The sequence below is a fragment of the Amphibalanus amphitrite genome, unplaced genomic scaffold (genome assembly GCF_019059575.1).
Source record: "Amphibalanus amphitrite isolate SeventyFive unplaced genomic scaffold, NRLGWU_Aamphi_draft 000017F_arrow, whole genome shotgun sequence".
NCBI classification, from domain to species: Eukaryota; Metazoa; Arthropoda; class Thecostraca; order Balanomorpha; family Balanidae; genus Amphibalanus; species Amphibalanus amphitrite.
Genome location: NW_024881513.1, coordinates 1876632 through 1900452, shown reverse-complemented (window position 1 = coordinate 1900452; position 23821 = coordinate 1876632). Strand labels below are relative to the sequence as shown.

At 54.0% G+C, this 23821-nt stretch overlaps 2 protein-coding genes across 3 annotated transcripts; one reads left to right on the top strand and one right to left on the bottom strand.

Moving 5' to 3' along the window:
- Positions 1-272: 272 nt before the first annotated feature.
- LOC122388030 (E3 ubiquitin-protein ligase KCMF1-like) lies at positions 273-12997 on the bottom strand. The gene is made up of 10 exons (XM_043378779.1): positions 12958-12997; positions 12308-12349; positions 10443-10610; positions 9609-9748; positions 9223-9458; positions 8609-8771; positions 7443-7618; positions 6440-6518; positions 442-581; positions 273-327 (listed from the first exon to the last, which is right to left on the bottom strand). Exons 2-10 carry the CDS (start codon positions 12321-12323, stop codon positions 273-275), a joined length of 1173 nt encoding a protein of 390 aa, XP_043234714.1. The 5' UTR covers positions 12324-12349; positions 12958-12997.
- A 1283-nt stretch (positions 12998-14280) lies between these two features.
- On the top strand, positions 14281-23770 carry LOC122387931 (dihydropteridine reductase-like). Of its 2 annotated transcripts, none has more exons than XM_043378623.1 (6): positions 14281-14500; positions 17761-17857; positions 18438-18627; positions 18884-19024; positions 19552-19744; positions 22554-23770. In XM_043378623.1, exons 2-6 carry the CDS (start codon positions 17771-17773, stop codon positions 22654-22656), a joined length of 714 nt encoding a protein of 237 aa, XP_043234558.1. In that variant the 5' UTR covers positions 14281-14500; positions 17761-17770; the 3' UTR covers positions 22657-23770. The 2 variants fall into 2 exon arrangements, with proteins under 2 accessions (XP_043234558.1, XP_043234547.1); XM_043378612.1 differs by lacking the exon at positions 14281-14500 and adding an exon at positions 14561-14598.
- The last annotated feature ends 51 nt before the right edge of the window (positions 23771-23821 follow it).

The window sequence follows — 23821 nt, the reverse complement described above, 5'->3', positions numbered from 1 at the left end:
ACGAGGGTTAATATGCATTGAGCCACCAAAAAGCATCCGCCGATTTCGCTCTTTTTGCTCTTTTTCCACGTTTCTAGACGAATGGCATCATTTGAGGGGGCGCAAGCGCGAAAAAATAAAAATAAAAATTTTGTATGGAAATAAGGACCACCCTAGTGCGGCAGCTTCGCAGCGAAACAAGGCACAAAAGCTATCGGCCCGGCGGCAGCCGCGGCTCCACCGGCCGCGGCTCCGGGCCCGTGACACTCACAGCCGGTCGGGGCGGGGGCCGGTCAGCGCGGGGTGGGCGGCGGCCGGCCGTCCAGCACCGGCGGCTTGCGGCGCTCCCTGACCGACACGGGGCCGACGCTGAGCCGCGGCGCCGACCACCGGCCCGCCGTCGCCGCGGCGGCAGCGGCGGCGGGCCGAACGCCCGGGGACGCCGGCTGGCGCCGCGCGCACGGCGCCGCGGCGGGCGGCGGGCGCGGCGAGCGGGCACCGCGGCTGGCCGGGGCCGGCCGGCCGACACCGGCACCGGGCGCCGGGCCGCCCTGGACGTCACACTCGGCCAGCTCCCTGCTCAGCGTCGAGAGCACCACCTCCTGCAGCATCCGCACAGCGGGTCAGAGAAAACACACAGTATTGTAACCAACCCACAGCGGGTCAGAGAAACACAGTACAACCCCTGTAACCAACCCACCGCGGGTCAGAGAAACACGGTACAACCTCCTGCAACCAACCCACAGCGAGTCAGAGAACACACAGCACCACCTCCTGCAACATCCGCACAGAGGGTCAGAGAAAACACAGCACCACCTCCTGCAACATCCGCACAGCGGGTCAGAGAGAACACAGCACCACCTCCTGTAACCAACCCACAGCGGGTCAGAGAAAACACAGCACAACCTTCTGTAACCAACCAACAGCGGGTCAGAGAAAACACAGTAAAACCCCCTGTAACCAACCAACAGCGGGTCAGAGAAAACACACAGCACCACCTCCTGTAACCAACCCACAGCGGGTCAGAGAAAACACACAGCACAGCCCCCTGCTCAGCGTCGACAGCACCACCTCCTGTAACCAACCCACAGCGGGTCAGAGAACACACAGCACAACCTTCTGTAACCAACCCACAGCGGGTCAGAGAACACACAGCACCACCTCCTGTAACCAACCCACAGCGGGTCAGAGAACACAGCACCACCTCCTGCAACCAACCCACAGCGGGTCAGAGAAACACAGTACAACCTCCTGCAACATCCGCACAGCGGGTCAGAGAAAACACAGTACAACCTCCTGTAACCAACAGCGGGTCAGAGAAAACACACAGCACCACCTCCTGTAACCAACCCACAGCGGGTCAGAGAACACAGCACCACCTCCTGCAACCAACCCACAGCGGGTCAGAGAAACACAGTACAACCTCCTGCAACATCCGCACAGCGGGTCAGAGAAAACACAGTACAACCTCCTGTAACCAACCAACAGCGGGTCAGAGAAAACACACAGCACAACCTCCTGTAACCAACCAACAGCGGGTCAGAGAAAACACAGTACAACCTCCTGTAACCAACCAACAGCGGGTCAGAGAAAACACACAGCACAACCTCCTGTAACCAACCCACAGCGGGTCAGAGAGAACACACAGTACAGCCCCCTGTGATGACCGCACAGCGAATCAGAGAAAACACAGCACAACCCCTGTAATATCCGCACAAGACGACCATGCCCTCACGTATTTTCAATCAGCTTCCCTTTCACGAATTGGCATTGTTGTGGTCGATTTTATCATGACTAGATTCTAAAACTCAACGTTACCGGTACTTTATAGCAAATGTTTAATTTCGACACATTGAATCTTGTCATCAGACACTGCGACTGGCCCTGTTTTTTACCATCGCCATGCCGTCTCACATTTCCGCTCCATTTCCGCTCTCCGGTCTCCCGTTCATATTGACGATCATTGATACGGCTCAACGATACTGTGATGTAACACCTTACAACTCATAAATCCGTTCATAGATGGCGTTGCTACCGCGCCCCTTGGTAATGCCACGGATCACATAAGGTGATCCGTGGTAATGCTGTGCCGCAGCACCTTACGACTCATATTCCCGTTCATAGATGGCGTTATAACCGCGCGCCTGATTGATGCTGTGCCGCAGCACCTTACTCTTCACAACTCACATTCCCGTTCATAGATGGCGTTGCTACTCCGCGCCTGAATGATGCTGTGCCGCAGGACCTTAGTCTTCACAATTCACATTCCCGTTCATAGATGGCGTTGCTATTCGGCGCCTGAATGATGCTGTGCCGCAGCACCAACAACTCATATCCCCGTTCATAGATGGCGTTGCTACCGCGCGCCTGAATGATGCTGTGCCGCAGCACCTAACAACTCATATCCCCGTTCATAGATGGCGTTGCTATTCGGCGCCTGAATGATGCTGTGCCGCAACACCAAACAACTCATATCCCCGTTCACAGGTGGCGTTGCTACCGCGCGCCTGAATGATACTGTGCCGCAGCACCTAGCGACTCGTATTCCTCTCCATAGATGGCGTTGCTATTCGGCGCCTGAATGATACTGTGCCGCAGCACCTTTCAACTCATATTCCCGTTCGTAGATGGCGTCGTTCCCGCGCACCCGAATGATGCTGTGTCGCAGGAGCTTAGTCTTCACAACTCCCGTTCATAGATGTCATAGAATCCCGTCCATAGATGGCGGCAGGGGTGGATTTTTATATTAAGTTGGGGTTGCACGTGCAACCCCAACTTTGAATTGTGCAACCCCAACATCGGTTTATGCAACCCCAACTTTACAACTGAAATAAATCGGCGGGCGACTCGAACGGTGCCGCCCCCATAACCATGAGTCATCCCAAAACTCTATGCCACCCGTTGACTTGGCACCATCTTTCAAAAGAGCCCTACCCATCATGTAGGCAATAGTCAGTAGTCACCCCTCAACTATCTAGTGTAGTTGCCGCCTCCTCAGACCTCAAATGTAGGTGCCGCTCCCTCGAATGTAGGTGCCGCCCCCTCGAATGTAAGTGCCGCCCCCTCGAATGTAAGTGCCGCCCCTCGAATGTAGGTGCCGCCCCCTCGAATGTAGGTGCCGCCCCTTTAAATGTAAGAACCGCCCCCTCGAATGTAGGTGCCGCCCCCTCGAATATAGGCGCCGCCCATTAAATGTAGGTGCCATCCCCTCGAATGTAGGTGCCACCCCCTCGAATGTTGGTGCCACCCCTCGAATGTACCTAAATGCCGCCCCTCGAATGTACGTGCCGCCCCCTCGAATGTAAGTGCCGCCCCCTCAAATGTTAGTGCCGCTCCCTCCCTCGAACGTAGATGCCGGCCCTCCTCGAATGTAAGTGCCGTCCCCTCGAATGTAGGTGCCGCCCCCTCGAATGTTGGTGTCGCCCCCTCGAATGTAGGTGCCGCCCCCTCAAATGTTAATGTCGCCCCTCGAATGTAGGCACTGTCTCCTCGAATGTAGGCACTGTCTCCTCGAATGTGGGTGCCGCCCCCTCAAATGTTAGTGCCGCCCCCTCGAATGTAGGTGCCGGCCCTCCTCGAATGCAGGTGCCGCCCCTGAAATGTTAGTGCCGCCCCCTCGAATGTAGATGCCGGCCCTCCTCGAATGTTGGTGCCGCCCCCTCAAATGTACCTAAATGCCGCCCCTCGAATGTAGGTGCCGCCCCCTCGAATGTAAGTGCCGCCCCCTCAAATGTTAGTGGCGCCCCCTCGAATGTAAGTGCCGGCCCTCCTCGAATGCAGGTGCCGCCCCCTCGAATGTAGATGCCGGCCCTCCTTGAATGTAGGTGCCGCCCCCTCAAATGTTAGTGCCGCCCCCTCGAATGTAGATGCCGGCTCTCCTCGAATGTAGGTGCCGCCCCCTCAAATGTTAGTGCCGCCCCCTCGAATGTAGATGCCGGCCCTCCTCGAATGTAGGTGCCGCCCCCTCAAATGTTAGTGCCGCCCCCTCGAGTGTAGATGCCGGCCCTCCTCGAATGTAGGTGCCGCCCCCTCAAATGTTAGTGCCGCCCCCTCGAATGTAGATGCCGGCCCTCCTCGAATGTAGGTGCCGCCCCCTCAAATGTTAGTGCCGCCCCCTCGAATGTAGGTGCCGGCCCTCCTCGAATGCAGGTGCCGCCCCCTCAAATGTTAGTGCCGCCCCCTCGAATGTAGGTGCCGGCCCTCCTCGAATGTAGGTGCCGCCCCCTCGAATGAAGGTGCCGCGCCGCCCCCTCAAATGTTGGCCCCGGCCACTTAGGCATAGGTGTCATCGGTCATCCCATTAAATGTAGGTGCCGTCCCTTCGAATGTAGATGGCACCCCCTAGGGTGTAGTTGCCGCCCCCTAAGGCCTAGTTGCAGTGCAGCCCCCTCAAATGTAGGTGCCACCCCCTAAGTGTAGGTGCCACCCCTTGAAATGAAGGTGCCTTTCCCTCACATGTAGATAGATGCCGCCCCCCCCATGCGTGGGTGCCGCCCCTCATGTTAGGGTGCTGCCCATAAAATGTAGGTGCCGCCCCCTCTAAGTGTAGGCGCTGCCGCCTCAAGTGCAAATGCCATCGCCGCCCCCTCTAATGTAGGTACTACCCTCCTCTCAAGAGCTTGAGATGTCACAAGGCCGTATAGAGCTGTCGGACATGCAAAAATGACCAGTTTAAAAAAAAATCGTGGATTTCGATTCCTGGCTCGCCGCTCACCGCTCAGTGGGGGGTGGGGGTGGTGCCCAGTGGAGGTCGCAGGGGGGCATCAGGGCCATGGCCCCCCCCCAAAGACAAATCAGGGGCCATCATATAATTTGCCCCCTTAAACCACCGATGGGCCCCGATGGGCGTAGGGGCCCTGGCTCTTACCCGATTGTCACGAGGCTCAAGAAACCAACGCCAGGTATTATGTAACAGCCTCCATACCGGTCTTTGAGTATCCTTGACTTCTGAGGGCGCTTCAGTGGCCTTCAAGGGCCCACCTTGACCGATGAGGGCCCACATCGACCGATGAGGGCCCACATCGACCTCTCAGGGCCCTCCACTGGCCCTTGAGGGCCCTACAGCGGCATCAGGACTCAGGAGTCCCCCAACCGGCCTTTGAGGGCCCCACACTGATCTCTTGATGGCTTCATTTCTGTCTCTGGGGTTCAGGACTGACCTTTGGGTGCCGGTCACTAAGAGCCCGCATCGACCTCTGAGGGCCTCAAACTGGCCTTTGAGGGCCCTGTACTGGTCTCGAAGGCTCCCAAACTGGTCTCTGGGGGTCCACGTCTCTAATGGCCTCATTTCTTTTTCTGGGGGCCCAAGACTGGCCTTTGGGTGTCCCCGAGGGCCCGTACTGACTTCTGAAGGCCCGATGCCGGTCTCTAAGGGTCCACATCGGCCTCTGAGGGCCCTATGCTGACCTCTGGGGTCCAACACCGACCCATGCTGGTATTTTAGGGCCCCACACTGACCTCTGAGGGCTCCACGCTGGCCTTTAAGATACCACACGGGGCGGTGCTTTTCCGCGCCTGAATGATGCTGTGCCGCAACACCTAACACTCATTCCCATTCATAGATGGCGTTGCTAATCGGCGCCTGAATGATACTGTGCCGCAGCACCTAACAACTCATATCCCCGTTCATAGATGGCGTTGCTTTTCGGCGCCTGAATGATGCTGTGCCGCAGGACCTTAGTCTTCACAATTCACATTTCTGTTCATAGATGGCGTTGCTAATCGGCGCCTGAATGATACTGTGCCGCAGCACCTAACAACTCATATCCCCGTTCATAGATGGCGTTGCTTTTCGGCGCCTGAATGATGCTGTGCCGCAGGACCTAAGTCTTCACAATTCACATTCCTGGTCATAGATGGCGTTGCTAATCGGCGCCTGAATGATACTGTGCCGCAGCACCTAACAACTCATATCCCCGTTCATAGATGGCGTTGCTATTCAACGCCTGAATGATACTGTGCCGCAGCACCTATCGACTCGTATTCCCCTCCATAGATGGCGTTGCTGTTCGGCGCCTGGACGATGCTGTACCGCAGCACTTTTTGTTACCCAGCGCGCGACGGTCTTTCACTGTTGAAAATGGTGTGCCGCGTTACTCGTTATCGGCAGCCCCGTCCGCAGAGGGGGCTGATATCTGTGCAGATATCTGCAGTGGCATCGAGCCACTACGACGCTGCACAATACGGAGGCAAGTCCTGTCACAGTGCGGCACCATACGGGCTTAGCACAATAAATCCATAAGGCATAGTAATCCGTAAGACTTTCCCACACATTGTCATGGATTTTAACACACAACAGTTCACTGCCCCGTTCCGAACTCCCCCGTCCCGGTAAGAATAATACTTTCAAGTCCCAGCGCATTAGCTGTCGACCATAAATTCTACGTGAAATATTTCAATAGCGAACCATCCGCCTGGTGCGTGTTCTAGTTGGGAATGACTGCTGAGACGTCCAACTGACCTGTGAAAACAGACTGCGGTCGATGCGGTCCGAGAGGCGCTGCGCGGCGTCCACGGCGAGCTCCTCTTCCTCCCGCAGTCTGTGGAGCCGTCACGCACTGGTCACGCACACTGCACAGTCACACACTATAAAAGTCACCCAATAGTCACTTGATGGAAACGGGATAGTAACACTAGTCAGTCGGCTGTCACCGGACAGCCACACTAGTCAGTCGGCTGTCACCGGACAGCCACACTAGTCAGTCGGCTGTCACCGGACAGCCACATTAGTCAGTCGGCTGTCACCGGACAGCCACACTAATCAGTCGGCTGTCACCGGACAGCCACACTAGTCAGTCGGCTGTCACCGGACAGCCACACTAGTCAGTCGGCTGTCACCGGACAGCCACACTAGTCAGTCGGCTGTCACCGGACAGCCACACTAGTCAGTCGGCTGTCACCGGACAGCCACACTAGTCAGTCGCACAAACCAGTCGGAGAGAATACAGTACAGACACGCGAATGGTTTTAGAATACGCGGCAAATGAATTTTACCGGCGGGAGCTGTGAGGCCGAACACATTTCAAGCGGGGAGTGGTAAACCCTAAATCTAATAACCCAGAAAGAAGGAACCGGGGTTATCTGACACTGATCCGGCCAGCAGGAACTGGGGATAATCTGACGACTGACACTGACCCGGAGAGCAGGAACTGGTGTTATCTGCCACTGACCCGGACAGCAGAAACTGGGGATAGTTTGACACTGACCCGGAGAGCAGGAACTGGGGATAGTTTGACACTGACCCGGAGAGCAGGAACTGGGGATAGTCTGACACTGACCCGGAGAGCAGGAACTGGTGTTATCTGACACTGACCCGGCCAGCAGAAACTGGGAATAGTCTGACACTGACCCGGAGAGCAGGAACCGGGGATCACCTGATACTGACCCGGAGAGCAGGAACTGGGGTTATCTCACATTGACCCGGAGAGCAGGAACCGGGGATCGCCTGATCGCCTGACACTGACCCGGACAGCAGGAACTGGGGGCCGGCCGGCGCCGCGGCGGCCGACTCGGTCGTGTGCTCGGCGCCCGCGGCCGGCGGGTCGGCGGCGCCGGCGGCGTCTGGGGCGGCCGGCGTGGCGGCTGCGCTGGCCGTCTGCCGCCGCGGAGTGCGCTCAGAGTGCTGACGCACCACCTGGGCCTGACGGCGGCCAAAACCGAGAGCGCAGGTCAGAGCCGCCGGAACGCGGGAGAGCACAGGTCCGGGCCGCCAGCGGTCACCGGCACACGGTGGGAACAGCGGCCTCCCCAATACAGATATACATAGAAAACACGTGAAAATGTGATAGAACAGTGTGAAAATAAAAGGCCAATCTTCTATTGATTAGGCTCTATGCGTGAATCAAGCTTGCTTTGAATATCTTTTTTTTCAAAGGCCACTTCCTCGTCAATTCTTGTATGCGTACAATGCACCGACACAACTCAAAATAAACAAAACAGAAAGGAGCCTTACAGTTTGATTTTTTTCTCAAATGAAGGCAGGCACCAATCAATGGATAAAGAAAATAACACAGGGGAGGGTGTGCCCCATGCAGACGTATGGTAGCAGCGCGGAACTGTGGCGTTTCCTTTGGCTGGTACAACCGGTGCAACCCGCCACCGGCGCCGGCAACTCACGTACCGCCGGTTACTGACATACTGCTGGCGGCGCCCAGTACTCACATACTGCCGCCGGTTACTCACATGCTACTGCTGCTCCAGCTGCCGGTTACTCACATACTTCTGTCGCTCCAGCTGCCGGTTACTCACATACTGCTGTCGCTCCAGCTGCCAGTTACTCTCATACTGCTGTCGCTCCAGCTGCCGGTTACTCACATACTGCTGTCGCTCCAGCCGCCGTTACTCACATACTGCTGTCGCTCCAGCCGCCGGTTACTCACATACTGCCGCCGGTTACTCACATACTGCTGTCGCTCCAGCTGCAGGTTACTCACATACTGCTGTCGCTCCAGCTGCCCGTTACTCACATACTGCTGTCGCTCCAGCCGCCGTTACTCACATACTGCTGTCGCTCCAGCTGCCAGTTACTCTCATACTGCTGTCGCTCCAGCTGCAGGTTACTCACATGCTGCTGTCGCTCCAGCTGCCCGTTACTCACATACTGCTGTCGCTCCAGCTGCCGGTTACTCACATACTGCTGTCGCTCCAGCTGCAGGTGCATCTGCAGCTGCTGCAACTGGGAGGCGGCGCTCGACGAGCTGGCGGAGCTCGAGGCGCCCGAGGAGGCCGACGCCGGCGTGCGGCGCGCGCCAGACAGCTGCGACAACAGCTCCGTGATTGGATCCATCGACTCCCTGCGGCGGATATATGGATGTCACGTCACGCCGGGTACTGTTTATGAAAGTTGTGTGCATGACTAGTGACTACACACAACTTTCATAGATCACAGCTGACAGTGTATGAAGGCTTGGAGAATGAGATAGCAGCAGCAGACTGGCATGCGGTAGGCTGGCCGTCAGAGCGGCTGGATGGCCTGTCCACCGGAACGGGCTCAGCCGCGCCGTTTAGACCAATGCCCATCTCCCCCCCTCGCTTCCCCCCTGAATTTTGTTCCCCATAGCCATCAACCTTAAAATGTGCCTCACCAAACGAAACAGACTTTCAATTATACATTCGGCAGGATGGTGCCGACACAGTGGCTCTGACTGCCACTGGGTGGCGGAAGCCGGGCTCTGTGAGGACACAGGCCCTAGTAGGAGGTCAGAGCTCACTGCTCAGTCATGCACCCCTCTCTCCGCCGCCCACCTGAAGTGCATGTTGTTGAAGCGGCGGGTGCGTGTGCCGGCGCCGGGCCGACTGGGGTGCGGCGGCCGCCGGCCGGCCGGCCGCGCCGCCGACAGCGGCTCCTCGTCGAAGGCGACGGGCAGGCGCGCGCGGCCGCCGCCGCCGCCGCCGCGGTGCTCGGCGCTCAGGTGGGCCGCCAGGTGCTCCGTCACGTGGTTGGGCTCACCGAGCGGTACCGCCGCGCACACGGGGCACACCTGGTGGTACGGGGGCGCGGCCGGTCGGTACACCGGTACATAGCGAACGGATCAAACATCCACCAACAATATGCGTGGCCAGAACGTCTCAATAAAATACGCGCTGCACGGGCCGGTTGACAGCCGACAGGGCACCCGGCAAGTACGTACCACCTGGGCGGCCGTGTGCGCGTGCTCGGCCGTCACGTGCTCGATCAGCGCGTGCTCCGTGAGCCCGAGTCGGCCGCAGTGGGGGCAGACGAGCGACTGCGGCTGGTCGGCCGGCACCGCCTCGCCGCCGTAAAACAGCTCTGCGGCGCACAGACAGAGTATAGTCAGTGGAGTACAGATGGCGTACAGTCAGACGGAGTACAGTCAGTGGAGCACAGACAGTGGAGTACATTCAGTGGACTGTGGAGTACAGTCAGTGGAGTACAGTCAGTGGAGTATAGTCAGTGGAGTACAGTCAGTGGAGTACAATCAGTAGAGTACAGATGGCGTACAGTCAGACGGAGTACAGTCAGTGGAGTACAGTCAGTGGAGCACAGTCAGTGGAGTACAGATGGCGTACAGTCAGACGGAGTACAGTCAGTGGAGCACGGTCAGTGGAGTACAGTCAGTGGAGCACGGTCAAACAGACAGCAGCTAGGGCGACAGGGAAACCAGAACAATATACCAGGCGATTCATCACTTATGAATGAGAGCTGTCACACTCGTTGAGAGGAATCAATTGACATGCGATGTCTCAGTTACGCCAGACCCCAGATGTCAACACAGAGACCAATTAGTTGATCAGAGGAAGGAAAATACAATATGTTGGATGATGTCGCATAGCTGTGGAAATTCTCTCGATCGAATCCACATCCACAAATATGTAAGTTTGTGTCCACTCGGCCACTCGGCACCTGTAATACCACCAGGCGCCGCGCCGTTGACGGCGCCGCCCTCCCCGGAGACCCCCCCCCCCCCCTCAGTCCGGCGCCGCGGTCCGCCGGCGGCTCTCACCGGCGTCCGTTCGGGTCAGGATGCACTGCATCGGGTGCTCGGCCGTGTGGCGCGTGGTCGTGGCGCCCGCCTCGTGGCACGTGGCGCACAGGTCATAGTCGTAGCAGACCAGGCACTTGTAGCGCCGGCCGCGGAAGTTACTCCGCAGACACGCGTCACAGCTGACACCTGAAAGCGGAGCCCGCACTGAGTCCATGAAGCTGAGGCTGACACATGCATGTACATCAATCAGTGACACTCGGGCAATACAGACGAGACCTATAACTCCCACAGACATGAGAGAGGCTTTAGTACAGGAACGGGGCTCGCAAGGCTGTCATATCAGTACTTCAGCAGTTTCCCGCTGCTGAAAGGCATCTTTGTGTGCAAAGACATTTGGATGAGACTTCGATCAGTAAATATTCCATATAAATAAAAACATTGTTTTGTTACCAAATGGCGCAGTCGACTATCGGATGCGATGTAGCACGGACTGTGTGTGGTGCTGCGTGGATATACTGCGATGTCGTGCACATACCCGGAACTGGCGCAATGCACCGCATTGAGCTCGGTTGTGTCGGCCCGGTTCAGTTGTTTCGTACCATCTCCCACCACCGGGCGCTCACCGGTCCGGGCGGTCCGGGGCCCACGCCCCACAGTCCCTGTACCCCATCCCCCCCGGACGGCAGTAGCCAGCGGCCAGCGGCCAGCGGCCGGAGGCGCGGGTCACCGAGCCTAGCCAACTGCGCCTGGATCGGTACAGTGTACACACAATCAACGCCAACCCTAAATTGGCAGAGGTCATGATCACCCGCGCAACAATCTCTGCTCAGCGAGACAAGGCAAATTCAACAGTCTGGATGTTCGGGTCACAAGCACAGCCGTGGGCGTAACAGGACAGTGCAGAATGCCGCACTAGTTTTTAACGGTGCCGAAGGCTCCGACATATTTTTAGTGTCTCTCCGATACATTTTTAATATCTATTTGCCACAAACGGCGCACCACCCCTCAAAAGCTTTACACGAAGGACTCTCGCTCCCCTAGCACCCCTCTTCCGTATAGAGGCGCCCCTTTGGCCATCAGAGGCGCACCTATTGGCCTCCAGGTGCCTTTCCTTTGGATGCAATAAGCCTCCCTTTCGCATGTGGGCACCTTTTTGCATGGAGGAGTTCCTATTATGTACATCACAAGCGCCCCAGTAGACCTCACAGGCGCATTGAGGTGCCCCTGTGGGCTTTATAGGCGCCCCTGGAAGCAGTGTAAGCAATGCCAGCTGGTGTGGTTTGAGCTCCTACTGGTATAAATTGTCTCTGTTGCTGTGAGTCGCAGAGTGGCAGGCCATCAGCGATAGCATATCTATCTATTATCATCTGCTGTGTTAACAAGATTTAGATCCTACACAGAAAGTTAAAGATGAGTCATTCTTGTAAATAAGCACCAGAGCCCAACGTTCAATGACCCCAGCAATGATGCTGACTAGGAGTTACCAATGCATGGAAAAAGATAAAAGATTCTCTTTTCCTCTGTATATTTTCTTCCCAAATGTTTAGTAGCTGAGTCTAATGAGAAGTGTTTAGCAACTCATGGTGATGTTGCTAAGACTACAACTATGAAAGTGCTTAGCAACTCACATTTGACCACAATCTTGATATTAACAGGCTGAAAAACCAACAGAAATTGTGCGCCTAATGGACCAGACATTTATTGTATACAGGTAGGAACACACACTTCCTAATTACTAATTTCTAAGCACCTATCATCAAGATCAGACATCTGGATGGCTTTCCAATGGGTGTTGATAAGGTAGGTATTTGAAGGTAATTGTGAAGGTGATTGATGAGACAAAGACAACATAATGCTGTAATGAACAATGGAAAAATACAAACCTTCATGTCTTGACATCTCAGCCTTCGTTCACTTGTGTTTTACTGCAAATTGAAACCAAAAGTTATCAATCAGCAAAGTTAATGCACTGAGCTTCAATCTTGATGTGAAGCTGAAGCAAGGCAATATTAACCATCTGAACAAATTGACTCCTAAGCAATTCAGTATATGTGAAGATGAAGTCCAAGTGGTATATGTAGGTTAGGTTGGTAGATTGACTTATGATTAGGTTGTAGGTTGAAACCACGAGGCTGCTAACGAAAAATTAAAAAATAAGTATTTAGTTATTTGTATCTGGTATTGATATATAACAAGCTCTGCTATTGCCACTATACTGCACCAGCTGGCAAATTGTTGGTAGGTAGTAGGTTGGTAGGTTGAATATTAGTAGGTAAGGTTAGGTCAGGTTAGATTATGCTTTTTATCTGCTCGGACTTCATCTTCACATTTCCCATATATTCAACTCCCATTCCCAATAAGATGCTTCATTCTTAAATCTAAAAGTTCTGTGAATTCAGCCAGGTATGGTTCAATCCAGTTATAACCACTGATTTAATTAACCTTAGCTCAACTCAAGCTGTTTAACAAGTAAAAACAATCTGAATCCATTATAATTTATATTTTGATCAGCATTGCTAGCGGCGCGCTACACCTTTTTAAAACAAAAACAGGTCACAGCATCATGACAGTCTTGGTCTATGAATGAAAATGGCCTTTAACCATGGAACTTTTCAATAGCTACGGACTTTTTCAGAAAACACGCCACAATAATGTAATTCGACTTTTATCCCTTCTCACAAGCAACTGAATAATTGCAGCATATATTGCGCAGAAAATACAATAATTCGACAGTAGATATGTTCTAAAAGCTAAAACCAGCGCAGTGCTGCCAGATTTGGAGGATTTCCGCAAATCTGGAGGATTTTGAACTCTATTTGCGGACAAATTTCGCTTTTGGAGGATTTTTGATTCTGGAGGAAAATCTGGAGGATTTGTCGCCCGATTATTACATTCAATTTCATGGAAAAATATAACACATTCAAGACTAAAAAGGCATTTTCCTGCCCAGCGTCACCCTACCCGTTAGGATATACCACGTCCTTTATCACCGTGAGACTGCAGAATGTTTCAGTCTGTAGCTATATCTACGAGGGTACCAAACTACTGACTGATCTAAGGGGGACATTTGGGGCAAATGCCCCCGGTACCCCTGCAGCGCCCGTAATCGACGAAAATTTTCGTTTTTGTTAAAGGGACCCTCCCACCTTCAAAAAAGTTTATGAATTGGCATGAAAGTGATGTCGCTCGGTTCAGAAAGAGCGAAAACGAATATCTACCAAATTTTACCGAAAAATATTCACCGGTTTTCAAGATATTAGACTTTTACTTTTGTTTACTTTTTGGGATCTCCGCTGTTCCTAGCGACTTTATTTGGAAGCAATAGTTTGGCAGCTGAAAGTGCGGCACTTGTTGCGCGCAAAGCAGCATATACCACCGCGTGCTACAAAACGTTTTAGTCAAACATTTAAGAATCGTTAGATATCTGCGTTGACGTCACACATTCAAAGGGGTATTCCTATGCATTAGCCCCTCTGAATCAAAATGCTGCAGTTTTGAGATTCAATATTTCCGATTTAAGGCATTTCTCGATGTTGTGAGTGCCGAAACCGGTAATTGTGAGCCAGGGACCCCATTTTGGCTATCTCAACTCAAATCTAATGTTAAGGTGGGAGGGTCCCTTTAAGATTAAACGAAAACTAAACAACCTTTATGAGAAAAAGTATCTTTTAATCTGCACAGCAGTGCGAAAGGATTCGAAATCCGGTGAGTTTTTAGAATTTGGTGAAACTTTTTGGGGGGTATAGCCCCCCGCAGCGTCCAAGACCGCCTTTCTATATCTACCAATAGGATCTGGAGGAATCTGGAGGATTTTTGTAACTGATCTGGAGGATTACAGCCTTCCCCATCTGGCAGCACTGAACCAGCGGCTGTTGACAAGATTCTTCAGAGATAGTTGCACCCCAGTGGTCAGTTTAGCGCCTCAATTGCTAGAATAGCGGAAAAATCATCTATACTACCCTTTTGAACAGGTCCTTGAAAGTTTCACTTTCGTGAAGGACCCTGACGGGCTCTTTTGCTGAAGATTCAAGCCGCTTCAAGCTGTCACCTGTCACTACTATAAGAAAATTAAACGTGTAAGAAAAGTATTTCGTCCTTGGGGGCCTTGGGGGTCAGCCATGAGGTTTTTCTAGGCTTTCGAACCCTACATAATATGTGAACGTTAAGGAAAAGCGTAAGGCCCAAGTAAGGCCCTATCTATAACGAAAAGCGGCTGTTTTTTCGGGGGCATCTTGATCTTCCACAATCCATTCTTGTTCTTGCACCGGGATTCGGGGTGGGGCTGTTTTGTGAGAGTGGTTGGGATAAGTGAACTAGCCAATTTAAGTTCAACCTTGAAATATTCCTGGAAATTATGCATTTCAATATCTTATAGCATAGGTACCTACCTAATGCCTGAAACAATCTCTTTCCACAGTCGGGAAATCACATGCGAGAGCCTATTCAAATAAATTGAAGCATGCTCGCATCAAATGCACGCACCTCCCGGATGCGATTGATACAGGAAGAATTATAATGTATTTGAATAGCCTCTCGCATGCGATTTCCTGAACGCTGAAAGAGTCTGTTTCAGCCAGCCATAATGAAGTTATGTATATGCAGTGCCGTAAAATGGGGTGTCAAGGGACAGTTTTGAGGTGTTTTGTAATATGACTCATGAAGTGTTGGAGATAGAAGCATCAAATTATCAGCATTTTATGTGGAATTTGGTGCTTTACATGCCTGCTACATTTAAGTTTTAAAAATATATACTTGCATATTATTTTTTATTATTTTTCATCATTGTCCCTTAGCACCAGGTGAGTAAACCCCAATGTGGGGTGTTAAGGGACACCTATATTATTCCAAGAAATGGTCATCAAATGCCCACAATTGGGGTGTGAGAGGGCACACAAGTTATTTATTGAAATGTTTTGTATTGTCTGTCACAAAACAAGTCAGGTTCATTCACCACTAATGGTCTTTTTAGCCAATTACATGTAATGTGGTTTACACTTCTGGAAAATGTGCTAATTGTAAGGTAAATGGAACTAAAAAGTACCCTTCTGTCACCTACTAGTTTATGTGGCACACACAGAGTTTTGGAGATGTTTCAATTTTGTGAAAATGTAGCATGATTTTCAAAACCATTTTTGAACCAAATCATTTGCATGAAAAAACCATCCTTGTCCTATAGTCAAGAACAAAATAGTGTCAACAACCACACTCAAGTTTTATTTAGCCTCAAATTAGGAATTTAATATGACCCATAGTTTTTCCCATGCTGTCCCTAAGCACCCCGCTGCCCCTTAACCCTCGCCGGCGCAGGCCATTTTGCGTCCTTCGACGGCACAAGGGTTGGTACGACCCCCCTCGCGTTTGGCCCCTGATCGAGCTAGAGTTTCGCGGAAAAAACGAGCGTGCTGCCCGTCACGAGATAAAGCCGATTATACCCATTTTTAAGGCCCTAGGTCATCGGTTTACCAGTTACCTTCCAGGTCAGGTCAATGACCTAAAAGTCGGGGAAATCGGGACCTGTTAGAAAGTCGTAAAGTGTGGGTGCTGTGGGGTTTCTCGGGCTGCTGATCACGAATATCGTGTTAGTTTTTATCACAGATGATATTTTTAAGCATTTAGACCAGGTTGGATCAGGTCAGGTCAGGTCAACCAGTAGTAGGGGTCGTGACGATTATTCATAGTATGTGTGAACCGTCTCTGACAGCTTCATAACATTTTAGGAAGGCACCAAAGCTACTTCGTAAATGTTTAAACTTTAAATGGTTGCTAAATTCGAATTCAGCTCCAAAAACTAGCCTAGAAACATGCAAAACTCGAACTTGAAACTCGAAGTGAACCGAGGTCACCAAAGGTCAATGACCTGACCTGACCTTCAGGTGACCTTGACATTCACCCTAATGCATGGTAGCAACACAAATCACATGTTTGAACGTTTAAAACCACGAAAGTTTGCAAACGCGCGGGTAATGCGAGCCTACATACGCCGAATCGCGATTCCGGCCAAACATGGTCTCGGAAAGTAGGTCACAGGTCAAAGGTCATTTGCTTGCGTCAGGGTCATGAAATTTTCAGTGTAGGTGTAAAATTGATCAACGCGAGGGTACTGAAACTTTCGTCGCCATCGGACGCTTTTTACGCGAGTTACTCGCGAAAAACCGAGGGGGGGGGGGTCCGGTCGACCCCCCACCCCCATCCCACCCTATACGGGCGAGGGTAAATGTGTAACTTTGAGAAATGTAACCATTATTACCTTCTTCTCAAAAGTTAATGTCAATTGACATATGCTATGATCTGAATAGCTCAGTGCCAAAATTGACCTCAGAGCAAGATCCTGGATTGATTGAGTAGGTAATGCTGTATAGTGCATATTAGTTTTTGCACCACAGTGAGGCAAAATTGGAACCATCTGTGATGTTCTAACCTTTTCTATTAAAAGGCAAAAGTGATTTATAAAATGAGATTCTCTGGTATATGATAGGCTCAGTGTCTGGTGACCTCTGATTCTGAAGGCTATTGAGTTCCAAACTGATGTCCTGCCCGGTGCCCTAGTCGGCCTGAGTTAATACCGGCACAGTTGCCAGCGCCAGGGCTGTCCTGCTGGCTTAGTTCAGGCTGGTCAGGGCAGTGCGCAGCAGTGCAGTGGCCTGCCATGGGCTGAAGCTCGTTCCGGCTCCGCGCTCCCAATTTACATGGCTGTACCGCCCTCCCCCCGATCCGACACGGCTGCGGTGGGGCGGTATCAGACCGGGATGGAAATGAGCCGCCCGGCGCCGTGTCGACCGAGCGCGCCAGACGGACGGACCGGACCGGACCCGGACGGACGGACCGGACCGGACCGGACCCGGACCGGACCGGACCGGACCGGACCGGACCCGGACCGGACCGGACCGGACCGGACCGGACCGGACCGGACCCGGACCGGACCAGACGGCCCCGGACCGGACCGGACTGACCCGGACTGGACCGGACGGACGGACGGACCCGGACCGGACGGACGGACCGGACCGAACCGAACCAGACGGACGGACCCGGACCGGACGGACCCGGACCCGGACCGGACCGGACGGACGGACGGACCCGGACCGGAGCGGACGGACGGACCCGGACCGGACCCGGACCGGACAGGACCGCACCAGATGGACGGCCGGCCGGTCCGCCGCCGGCCTCCGTCGGTGCGACTCCGATCGACCCCGACCATAGGTGTTAATAGCGCCAGGTTTCGCGAGAGACGCATCCAACCTGCATTAGAGTCGCGACCATGGCCTTGGTCGCGACAGTAAAACGCCCGTGAAATGTGTTAGTGCGTTCACGGCTGACTTCGAATGGTTCGATATTTCAGAGCTCACGCCATGGCCTCTGTGAAGAAAGTTCTGGTGTACGGCGGCAAGGGAGCCCTCGGATCCACCTGCGTTAAGGCGTTCAAGGCCAAGAGCTGGGTAAGTTGAGCTGGATGTTGTGTATGTGGGTGTCGTTCCGAGCCGGCGAACTGGGTCGGCCAGTCGTGCTCTAACTGGCTGTCATACGCTGACTGAGGGGTTCTCGGCCATTCATATGTCATATGCTGACTGCGGACTTCTCGGTCACTCGGCTGCATTGTGTCGCACTTTGAGCTTATGCCTCCAGCCTCATGGATAGTCATACATATTCACCCCTTTCAGACAATATTATTCATCGCTGTTTTTGACAATGTTTTATGTAAAGTGAAATATTCATCGCTTAGCTCTGTAGATGGCGAAGTTACTGCTGCTGATGGGAATGTGCGCCGGTGCGACTGACTGGGTATCTCCGTCGTGACCATTTCCCCGTCTCTGGGACAGTACTCTGCATCAGTGTCCTGAGCCTGACCTGTGCTACGGCCCTGACCCGAACCGCGGCTGTGAGTACCCTCACCCTGACCCGAACCACGGCTGTGAGTACCCCGGTCCCGATCCGTACTCCGACCCAGTACCCCGACCCCGATCCGTACTCTGACCCAGTACCCCGACCTCCGCACTGACCGGCGCTCTCGGTGTCCAGTGGGTGGGCAGCGTGGACCTGGCGCCCAACGAGGAGGCCGACGTGAACGTGCTGGTGCGCCCGGCCGACTCGTGGGAGGAGCAGCTGGCCGCCGTTCTCGAAGGCGTCGAGGGCGCGCTGGCCGGAGAGAAGCTGGACGCCATCTTCTGCGTGGCCGGCGGCTGGGCCGGCGGCAGCGCCAAGGCCAAGGGTGAGCGGCGATGGGCCGGGCGGCTGTACGGTCCGGCCACCCGCAGCGGGACAGTGGCACTCCCTGTGGGTGGTGTAGTTTTTACATTGCCACTCGCCAAGCCAATAGATGCTGTTGATGCGGTTGAATTCCTGTTGGACCGTATCGTAGAGGCAGTATTCTGTGGATCCTGCGTCTGCTGCCAGTGCCGGTGGCTGGGTCACCGGGACGCGGCCGTGACTGACCGACCCCCTTCCCCCCTCCTCGTCGATCGCAGCCATGGTCAAGAACTGCGACCTGATGTGGAAGCAGAGCGTCTGGAGCTCGGCCATCTCTGCGCACCTGGCGTCGCGCGTGCTGCGGGAGGGCGGCCTACTGCAGCTGACCGGCGCGCAGCCGGCCCTGGGCCCCACGCCAGGTGGGTGGCTGGGACCGTCATAGCCTACCGTCACAGTCAGGTGGGTGGGTGGGACCGTCATAGCCGGGTGGGTAGGTGGGACCGTCATAGCCTACCGTCACAGTCAGGTTGGTGGGACCCGTCATATTCGGCCCCAGTCTGCTGATCAGCCAGCTCGGCCAGCGAGTATGGGCCTGCCTTCCCCTGAGAACGACTGGAGAAGCTGGATTCTAAGCCACAGACTGTGGTGATTGGTAGAATGTGTAGAGAATATAACCTCGGAGCGTTTAACCAGCTGCAATACTGGGGATTGCTGAACGGGGTCTACTTGTCCGAGGGAAAGCGATCTGGCGTTCGGTGGAATGCTTGACCCCTCACCGGCGGTAGTTCCCTGTGCTGCCCCCCCCCCCCCGCTGACCGGCGGCAGCTCCGTGTGCCCCCCCCCCCCCCGCTGACTGGCGGCAGCTCGGCGTGCCGCCCCCCCCCCCCCCCCCGCCCCGACTGGCGGTAGTCCCGTGTGCTGCCCGCTGACCGGCCGCTCGCCGCAGGTATGATGGGCTACGGCATGGCCAAGGCAGCGGTACACCAGCTGGTGCGCTCGCTGGGCGCCGAGGAGAGCGGCCTGCCGCCGCAAGTCACCGCGCTGGCCATCCTGCCCGTCACTCTGGACACGCCCATGAACCGCAAGTTCATGCCGGACGCCGACCACACCACCTGGACTCCGATGGAGTATGTGGCCGGGTGAGTTAGTTATCCGCCCAACACACCACCTGGACTCCGATGGAGGATGTGGCCGGGTGAGTTAGTTATCCACCCAACACACCACCTGGACCCCGATGGAGTATGTGGCCGGGTGAGTTAGTTATCCGCCCAACACACCACCTGGACCCCGATGGAGTATGTGGCCGGGTGAGTTAGTTATCCGCCCAACACACCACCTGGAGTCCGATGGAGTATGTGGCCGGGTGAGTTAGTTATCCGCCCAACATACCACGTGGGTCTCGTTTCATAAAGCGAGTCCGTAAATTACGTCGGATTTTGGGCTTGTATTGCAAGCACATGTGAAGCGATAAATTTATTTCCCTTCTCCCTTCTGTTCTTGTTTGCAAGATAAATAAATTCAACGATTCAAACTATCGTCATCGCTTCACATGCACTTGTAATACAAGACCAAAAACCGGCGTAAGTTACGGACTCGCTTTATGAAATGAGGCCCTGGAGTCCGATAGAGTACGTGGCCGGGTGAGTTAGTTATCCGCCGACCACACCACCTGGACTCCGATGGAGTATGTGGCCGGGTGAGTTAGTTATCCGCCGACCACACCACCTGGACTCCGATGGAGTATGTGGCCGGGTGAGTTAGTTATCCGCCCAACACACCACCTGAACCCCGATGGAGCATGTGGCCGGGTGAGTTACCTATCCGCCCAACACACCACCTGGACTCCGATGGAGTATGTGGCCGGGTGAGTTAGTTATCCGCCGACCACACCACCTGGACTCCGATGGAGTATGTGGCCGGGTGAGTTAGTTATCCGCCCAACACACCACCTGAACCCCGATGGAGCATGTGGCTGGGTGAGTTACCTATCCGCCCAACACACCACCTGGACTCCGATGGAGTATGTGGCCGGGTGAGTTAGTTATCCGCCGACCACACCACCTGGACTGCCATGGAGTATTTGGCCGGGTGAGTTAGTTATCCGCCGACCACACCACCTGGACTCCGATGGAGTATGTGCCCGGGTGAGTTAGTTATCCGCCGACCACACCACCTGGACTGCCATGGAGTATGTGGCCGGGTGAGTTAGTTATCCGCCGACCACACCACCTGGACTCCGATGGAATATGTGACCGGGTGAGTTAGTTATCCGCCGGCCACACCACCTGGACACCGATGGAGTATGTGGCCGGGTGAGGTAGTTATCCGCCGACCACACCACCTGGACTCCGATGGAGTATGTGGCCGGGTGAGTTAGTTATCCGCCGACCACACCACCTGGACTGCCATGGAGTATGTGGCCGGGTGAGTTAGTTATCCGCCGACCACACCACCTGGACTCCGATGGAGTATGTGCCCGGGTGAGTTAGTTATCCGCCGACCACACCACCTGGACTGCCATGGAGTATGTGGCCGGGTGAGTTAGTTATCCGCCGACCACACCACCTGGACTCTGATGGAGTATGTGGCCGGGTGAGTTAGTTATCCGCCGACCATACCATTTGGACTGTCATGGAATACGTGGCCGGGTGAGATCTCTGTTTATGTAGTCGGTGTTATGGTGAGTTCTCAGTCTTGTACTACAGGGTGTCCCAGAAGTCTTGAAGCTTTTTTATTTTTGTCGTGTGACCCTGCTATGCCACCGATTAAGGCGAATCATGCCTCAAACGAAAGAGAATGAACTGAAATTTTGTATTTTCATGCGTAGAGCACCACTTTAGTTAGGTGGCCCCCGTTGTGAGTCGCACAAGATTGAGCACGAGAGATCACGTTCTTCGCTGCCGCCAAGATCTCCCGGTTTGCGAAACACCGGTGTCGCCATGCCCGTTTCTTGTCAGCTTCAGAGTCTTATTCCCTGAAGCGAGCGACATAATATTAGCGACATATACATATTTGCGACGGGTTGATATTTGTTTTAGCCCCATAATAATGCGACGAATCAAAGGATTACAACGGGCTGTTGCCTGTTGCTTAGCGCGCTCAAGCAGCTGAGTCTTGTTTTCGTAATGGATGCGTGCAAACACGTCAGGAGACTTCTGATCAGTAAATCATTATGTTACTTATGTTTTCACGGAGACCCAATACTCTGTTTCCTGGCTCGCTTCATGAAATAAGGCTCTGAAGCTGACCAGAAACGGGCATGGCGACACCGGTGTTTCGCCAACCGGGAGATCTTGGCGGCAGCGAAGAACGTGATCTATCGTGCTCACTCTTGTGCGACTCGCAACGGGGGCCACCTGACTAAAGTGGTGCTCTACGCATGAAAATACAAAACTTCAGTTCATTCTCTTTCGTTTGAGGGGTCATTTGCCTTAATCAGTGGCATAGCAAGGTCACACGACAAAAATAAAAAAGCTTCAAGACTTCTGGGACACCCTGTAGTTAGTATAGTAGTTATGTCAGTCTAGTATAGTAGTTAGCGTAGGGAGATGAGGAAGTAACTACTTGAAGTCATTGGGTTTTCTAATGCTGATATAGCCGATAAGTTGTGGCCGATAGCCGATCTTTGTCTATTTCCCTGTCTGTTGGGGAGCTCCCCTCTGTTTCCTGTCTGTTGGGGAGCTACCTCTCTAATTCCCTGTCTGTTGGGGAGCTCCCCTCTGTTCCCGGTCTGTTGGGGAGCTCCCCCTCTGTTCCCTGTCTGTTGGGGAGCTCCCCCTCTGTTTCCTGTCTGTTGGGGAGCTACCTCTCTAATTCCCTGTCTGTTGGGGAGCTCCCCTCTGTTCCCGGTCTGTTGGGGAGCTCCCCCTCTGTTCCCTGTCTGTTAGTGAGCTCCCTGTTTCTATCCGCGTCGTTTTGCTGACGCCCGCCGCCGCGGCTCGTCGGCAGGCTGTTCGGGAAGTGGGCCGAGGGCGACGAGCGGCCCAAGACCGGCAGTCTGGTGCAGCTCATTACCAAGGACAGCCAGACCGAGCTGGTCAACGCCGACTGAGCCGGCTCCGGACGGCTCCGGACGGCGGCGGACGGCGGCCCGGTCCGGCGGGGAGCGTCCCGTGCTGCCGGCAGGATAACCCCTCCCCTCTGTGGTGTAGTCTCTACCCTCGCGACTTTTGGGAGCTTTGGTCTGTCTTACTATGATTTTTGGGTTTGGTGATTTTTGGTGCAGTTGCTGAAGCAGAGCATTCCGATGGTGCGCTGTGGGTTCGAAGGTTGTGAGTCGGGCAGCTATCCGTGCCAGTATGTCGTCGGTCAGTACGGAACGGCAGCCCGCCACGCGGCTGCTCAGCACCGCCCCTGGTTTGCCATAGATGGCGTCTCGTCTCAGTGTCCACAGCACAATTCTCTGGGTTCTTGGTCTATCGAAACCTGCCTAACAATTTAGCTACAAAGTACGCATCACCAGTCGCTTCACTCGCGCTTCACTGTCAAACCCGGCCAGATTTGAGTATTCGGAATATTTGGAGTTGAGGTGGTTGTTTATCCGATTGTAATGAATTCGGCTCCTTTCCGAAGTCAGAGCGTTATGTGCAATATTCGTGCTGAGTTTATATCCGCCTAACTGGGATGTTCTGTGTGTCGTGGGGCCGCGGCCTGGTCGGTGTTTCGGTGTTGTGGCCCTGCCGATTGTTTGCACTGCCGCCGGTTACCTGGGTTTGAGGAGGTGAGCCACACATTTATTTAGACCTCGATAGTGTGCCGGTCTCTGGGCACCCGGGCGCGCCGGTGCTCTGTACGGGCTCCGGCGGCCGGCCCCCGGAATTCACCGCTTACAAAAGTGTGCCAAAGTGCACGTGCACGGCCAAATCTATCGCTGTACGAAGCTCCTGGTGAAGGTTTGTTTTCCCGCTCGCTGCCTGGGTGGCAGTGCCAACGAATACTCATGGTCTTGCCAGTCTCGTGCCAATGTGCGTGTGCGTGTCTGTGTGTGCCTTCTCGAGGGACCAAGAATGTTGGAGGCGTGAAACAGAGATACCGGTCTTGTAGAGGACTAGCACTAATCCATCTATGTAATTTTTGTGGTATTAGTTTCGGGTACTGTTTGATCGTGCATGTTGTAATTTGCTATTCATTTGTTTTATGAGGAAATAAATGTTGGTGCAATCAAATTGCCGTCCTTTTGCCTACAGACTTTAGCGTCGCATGTTGCTGCAAATAGC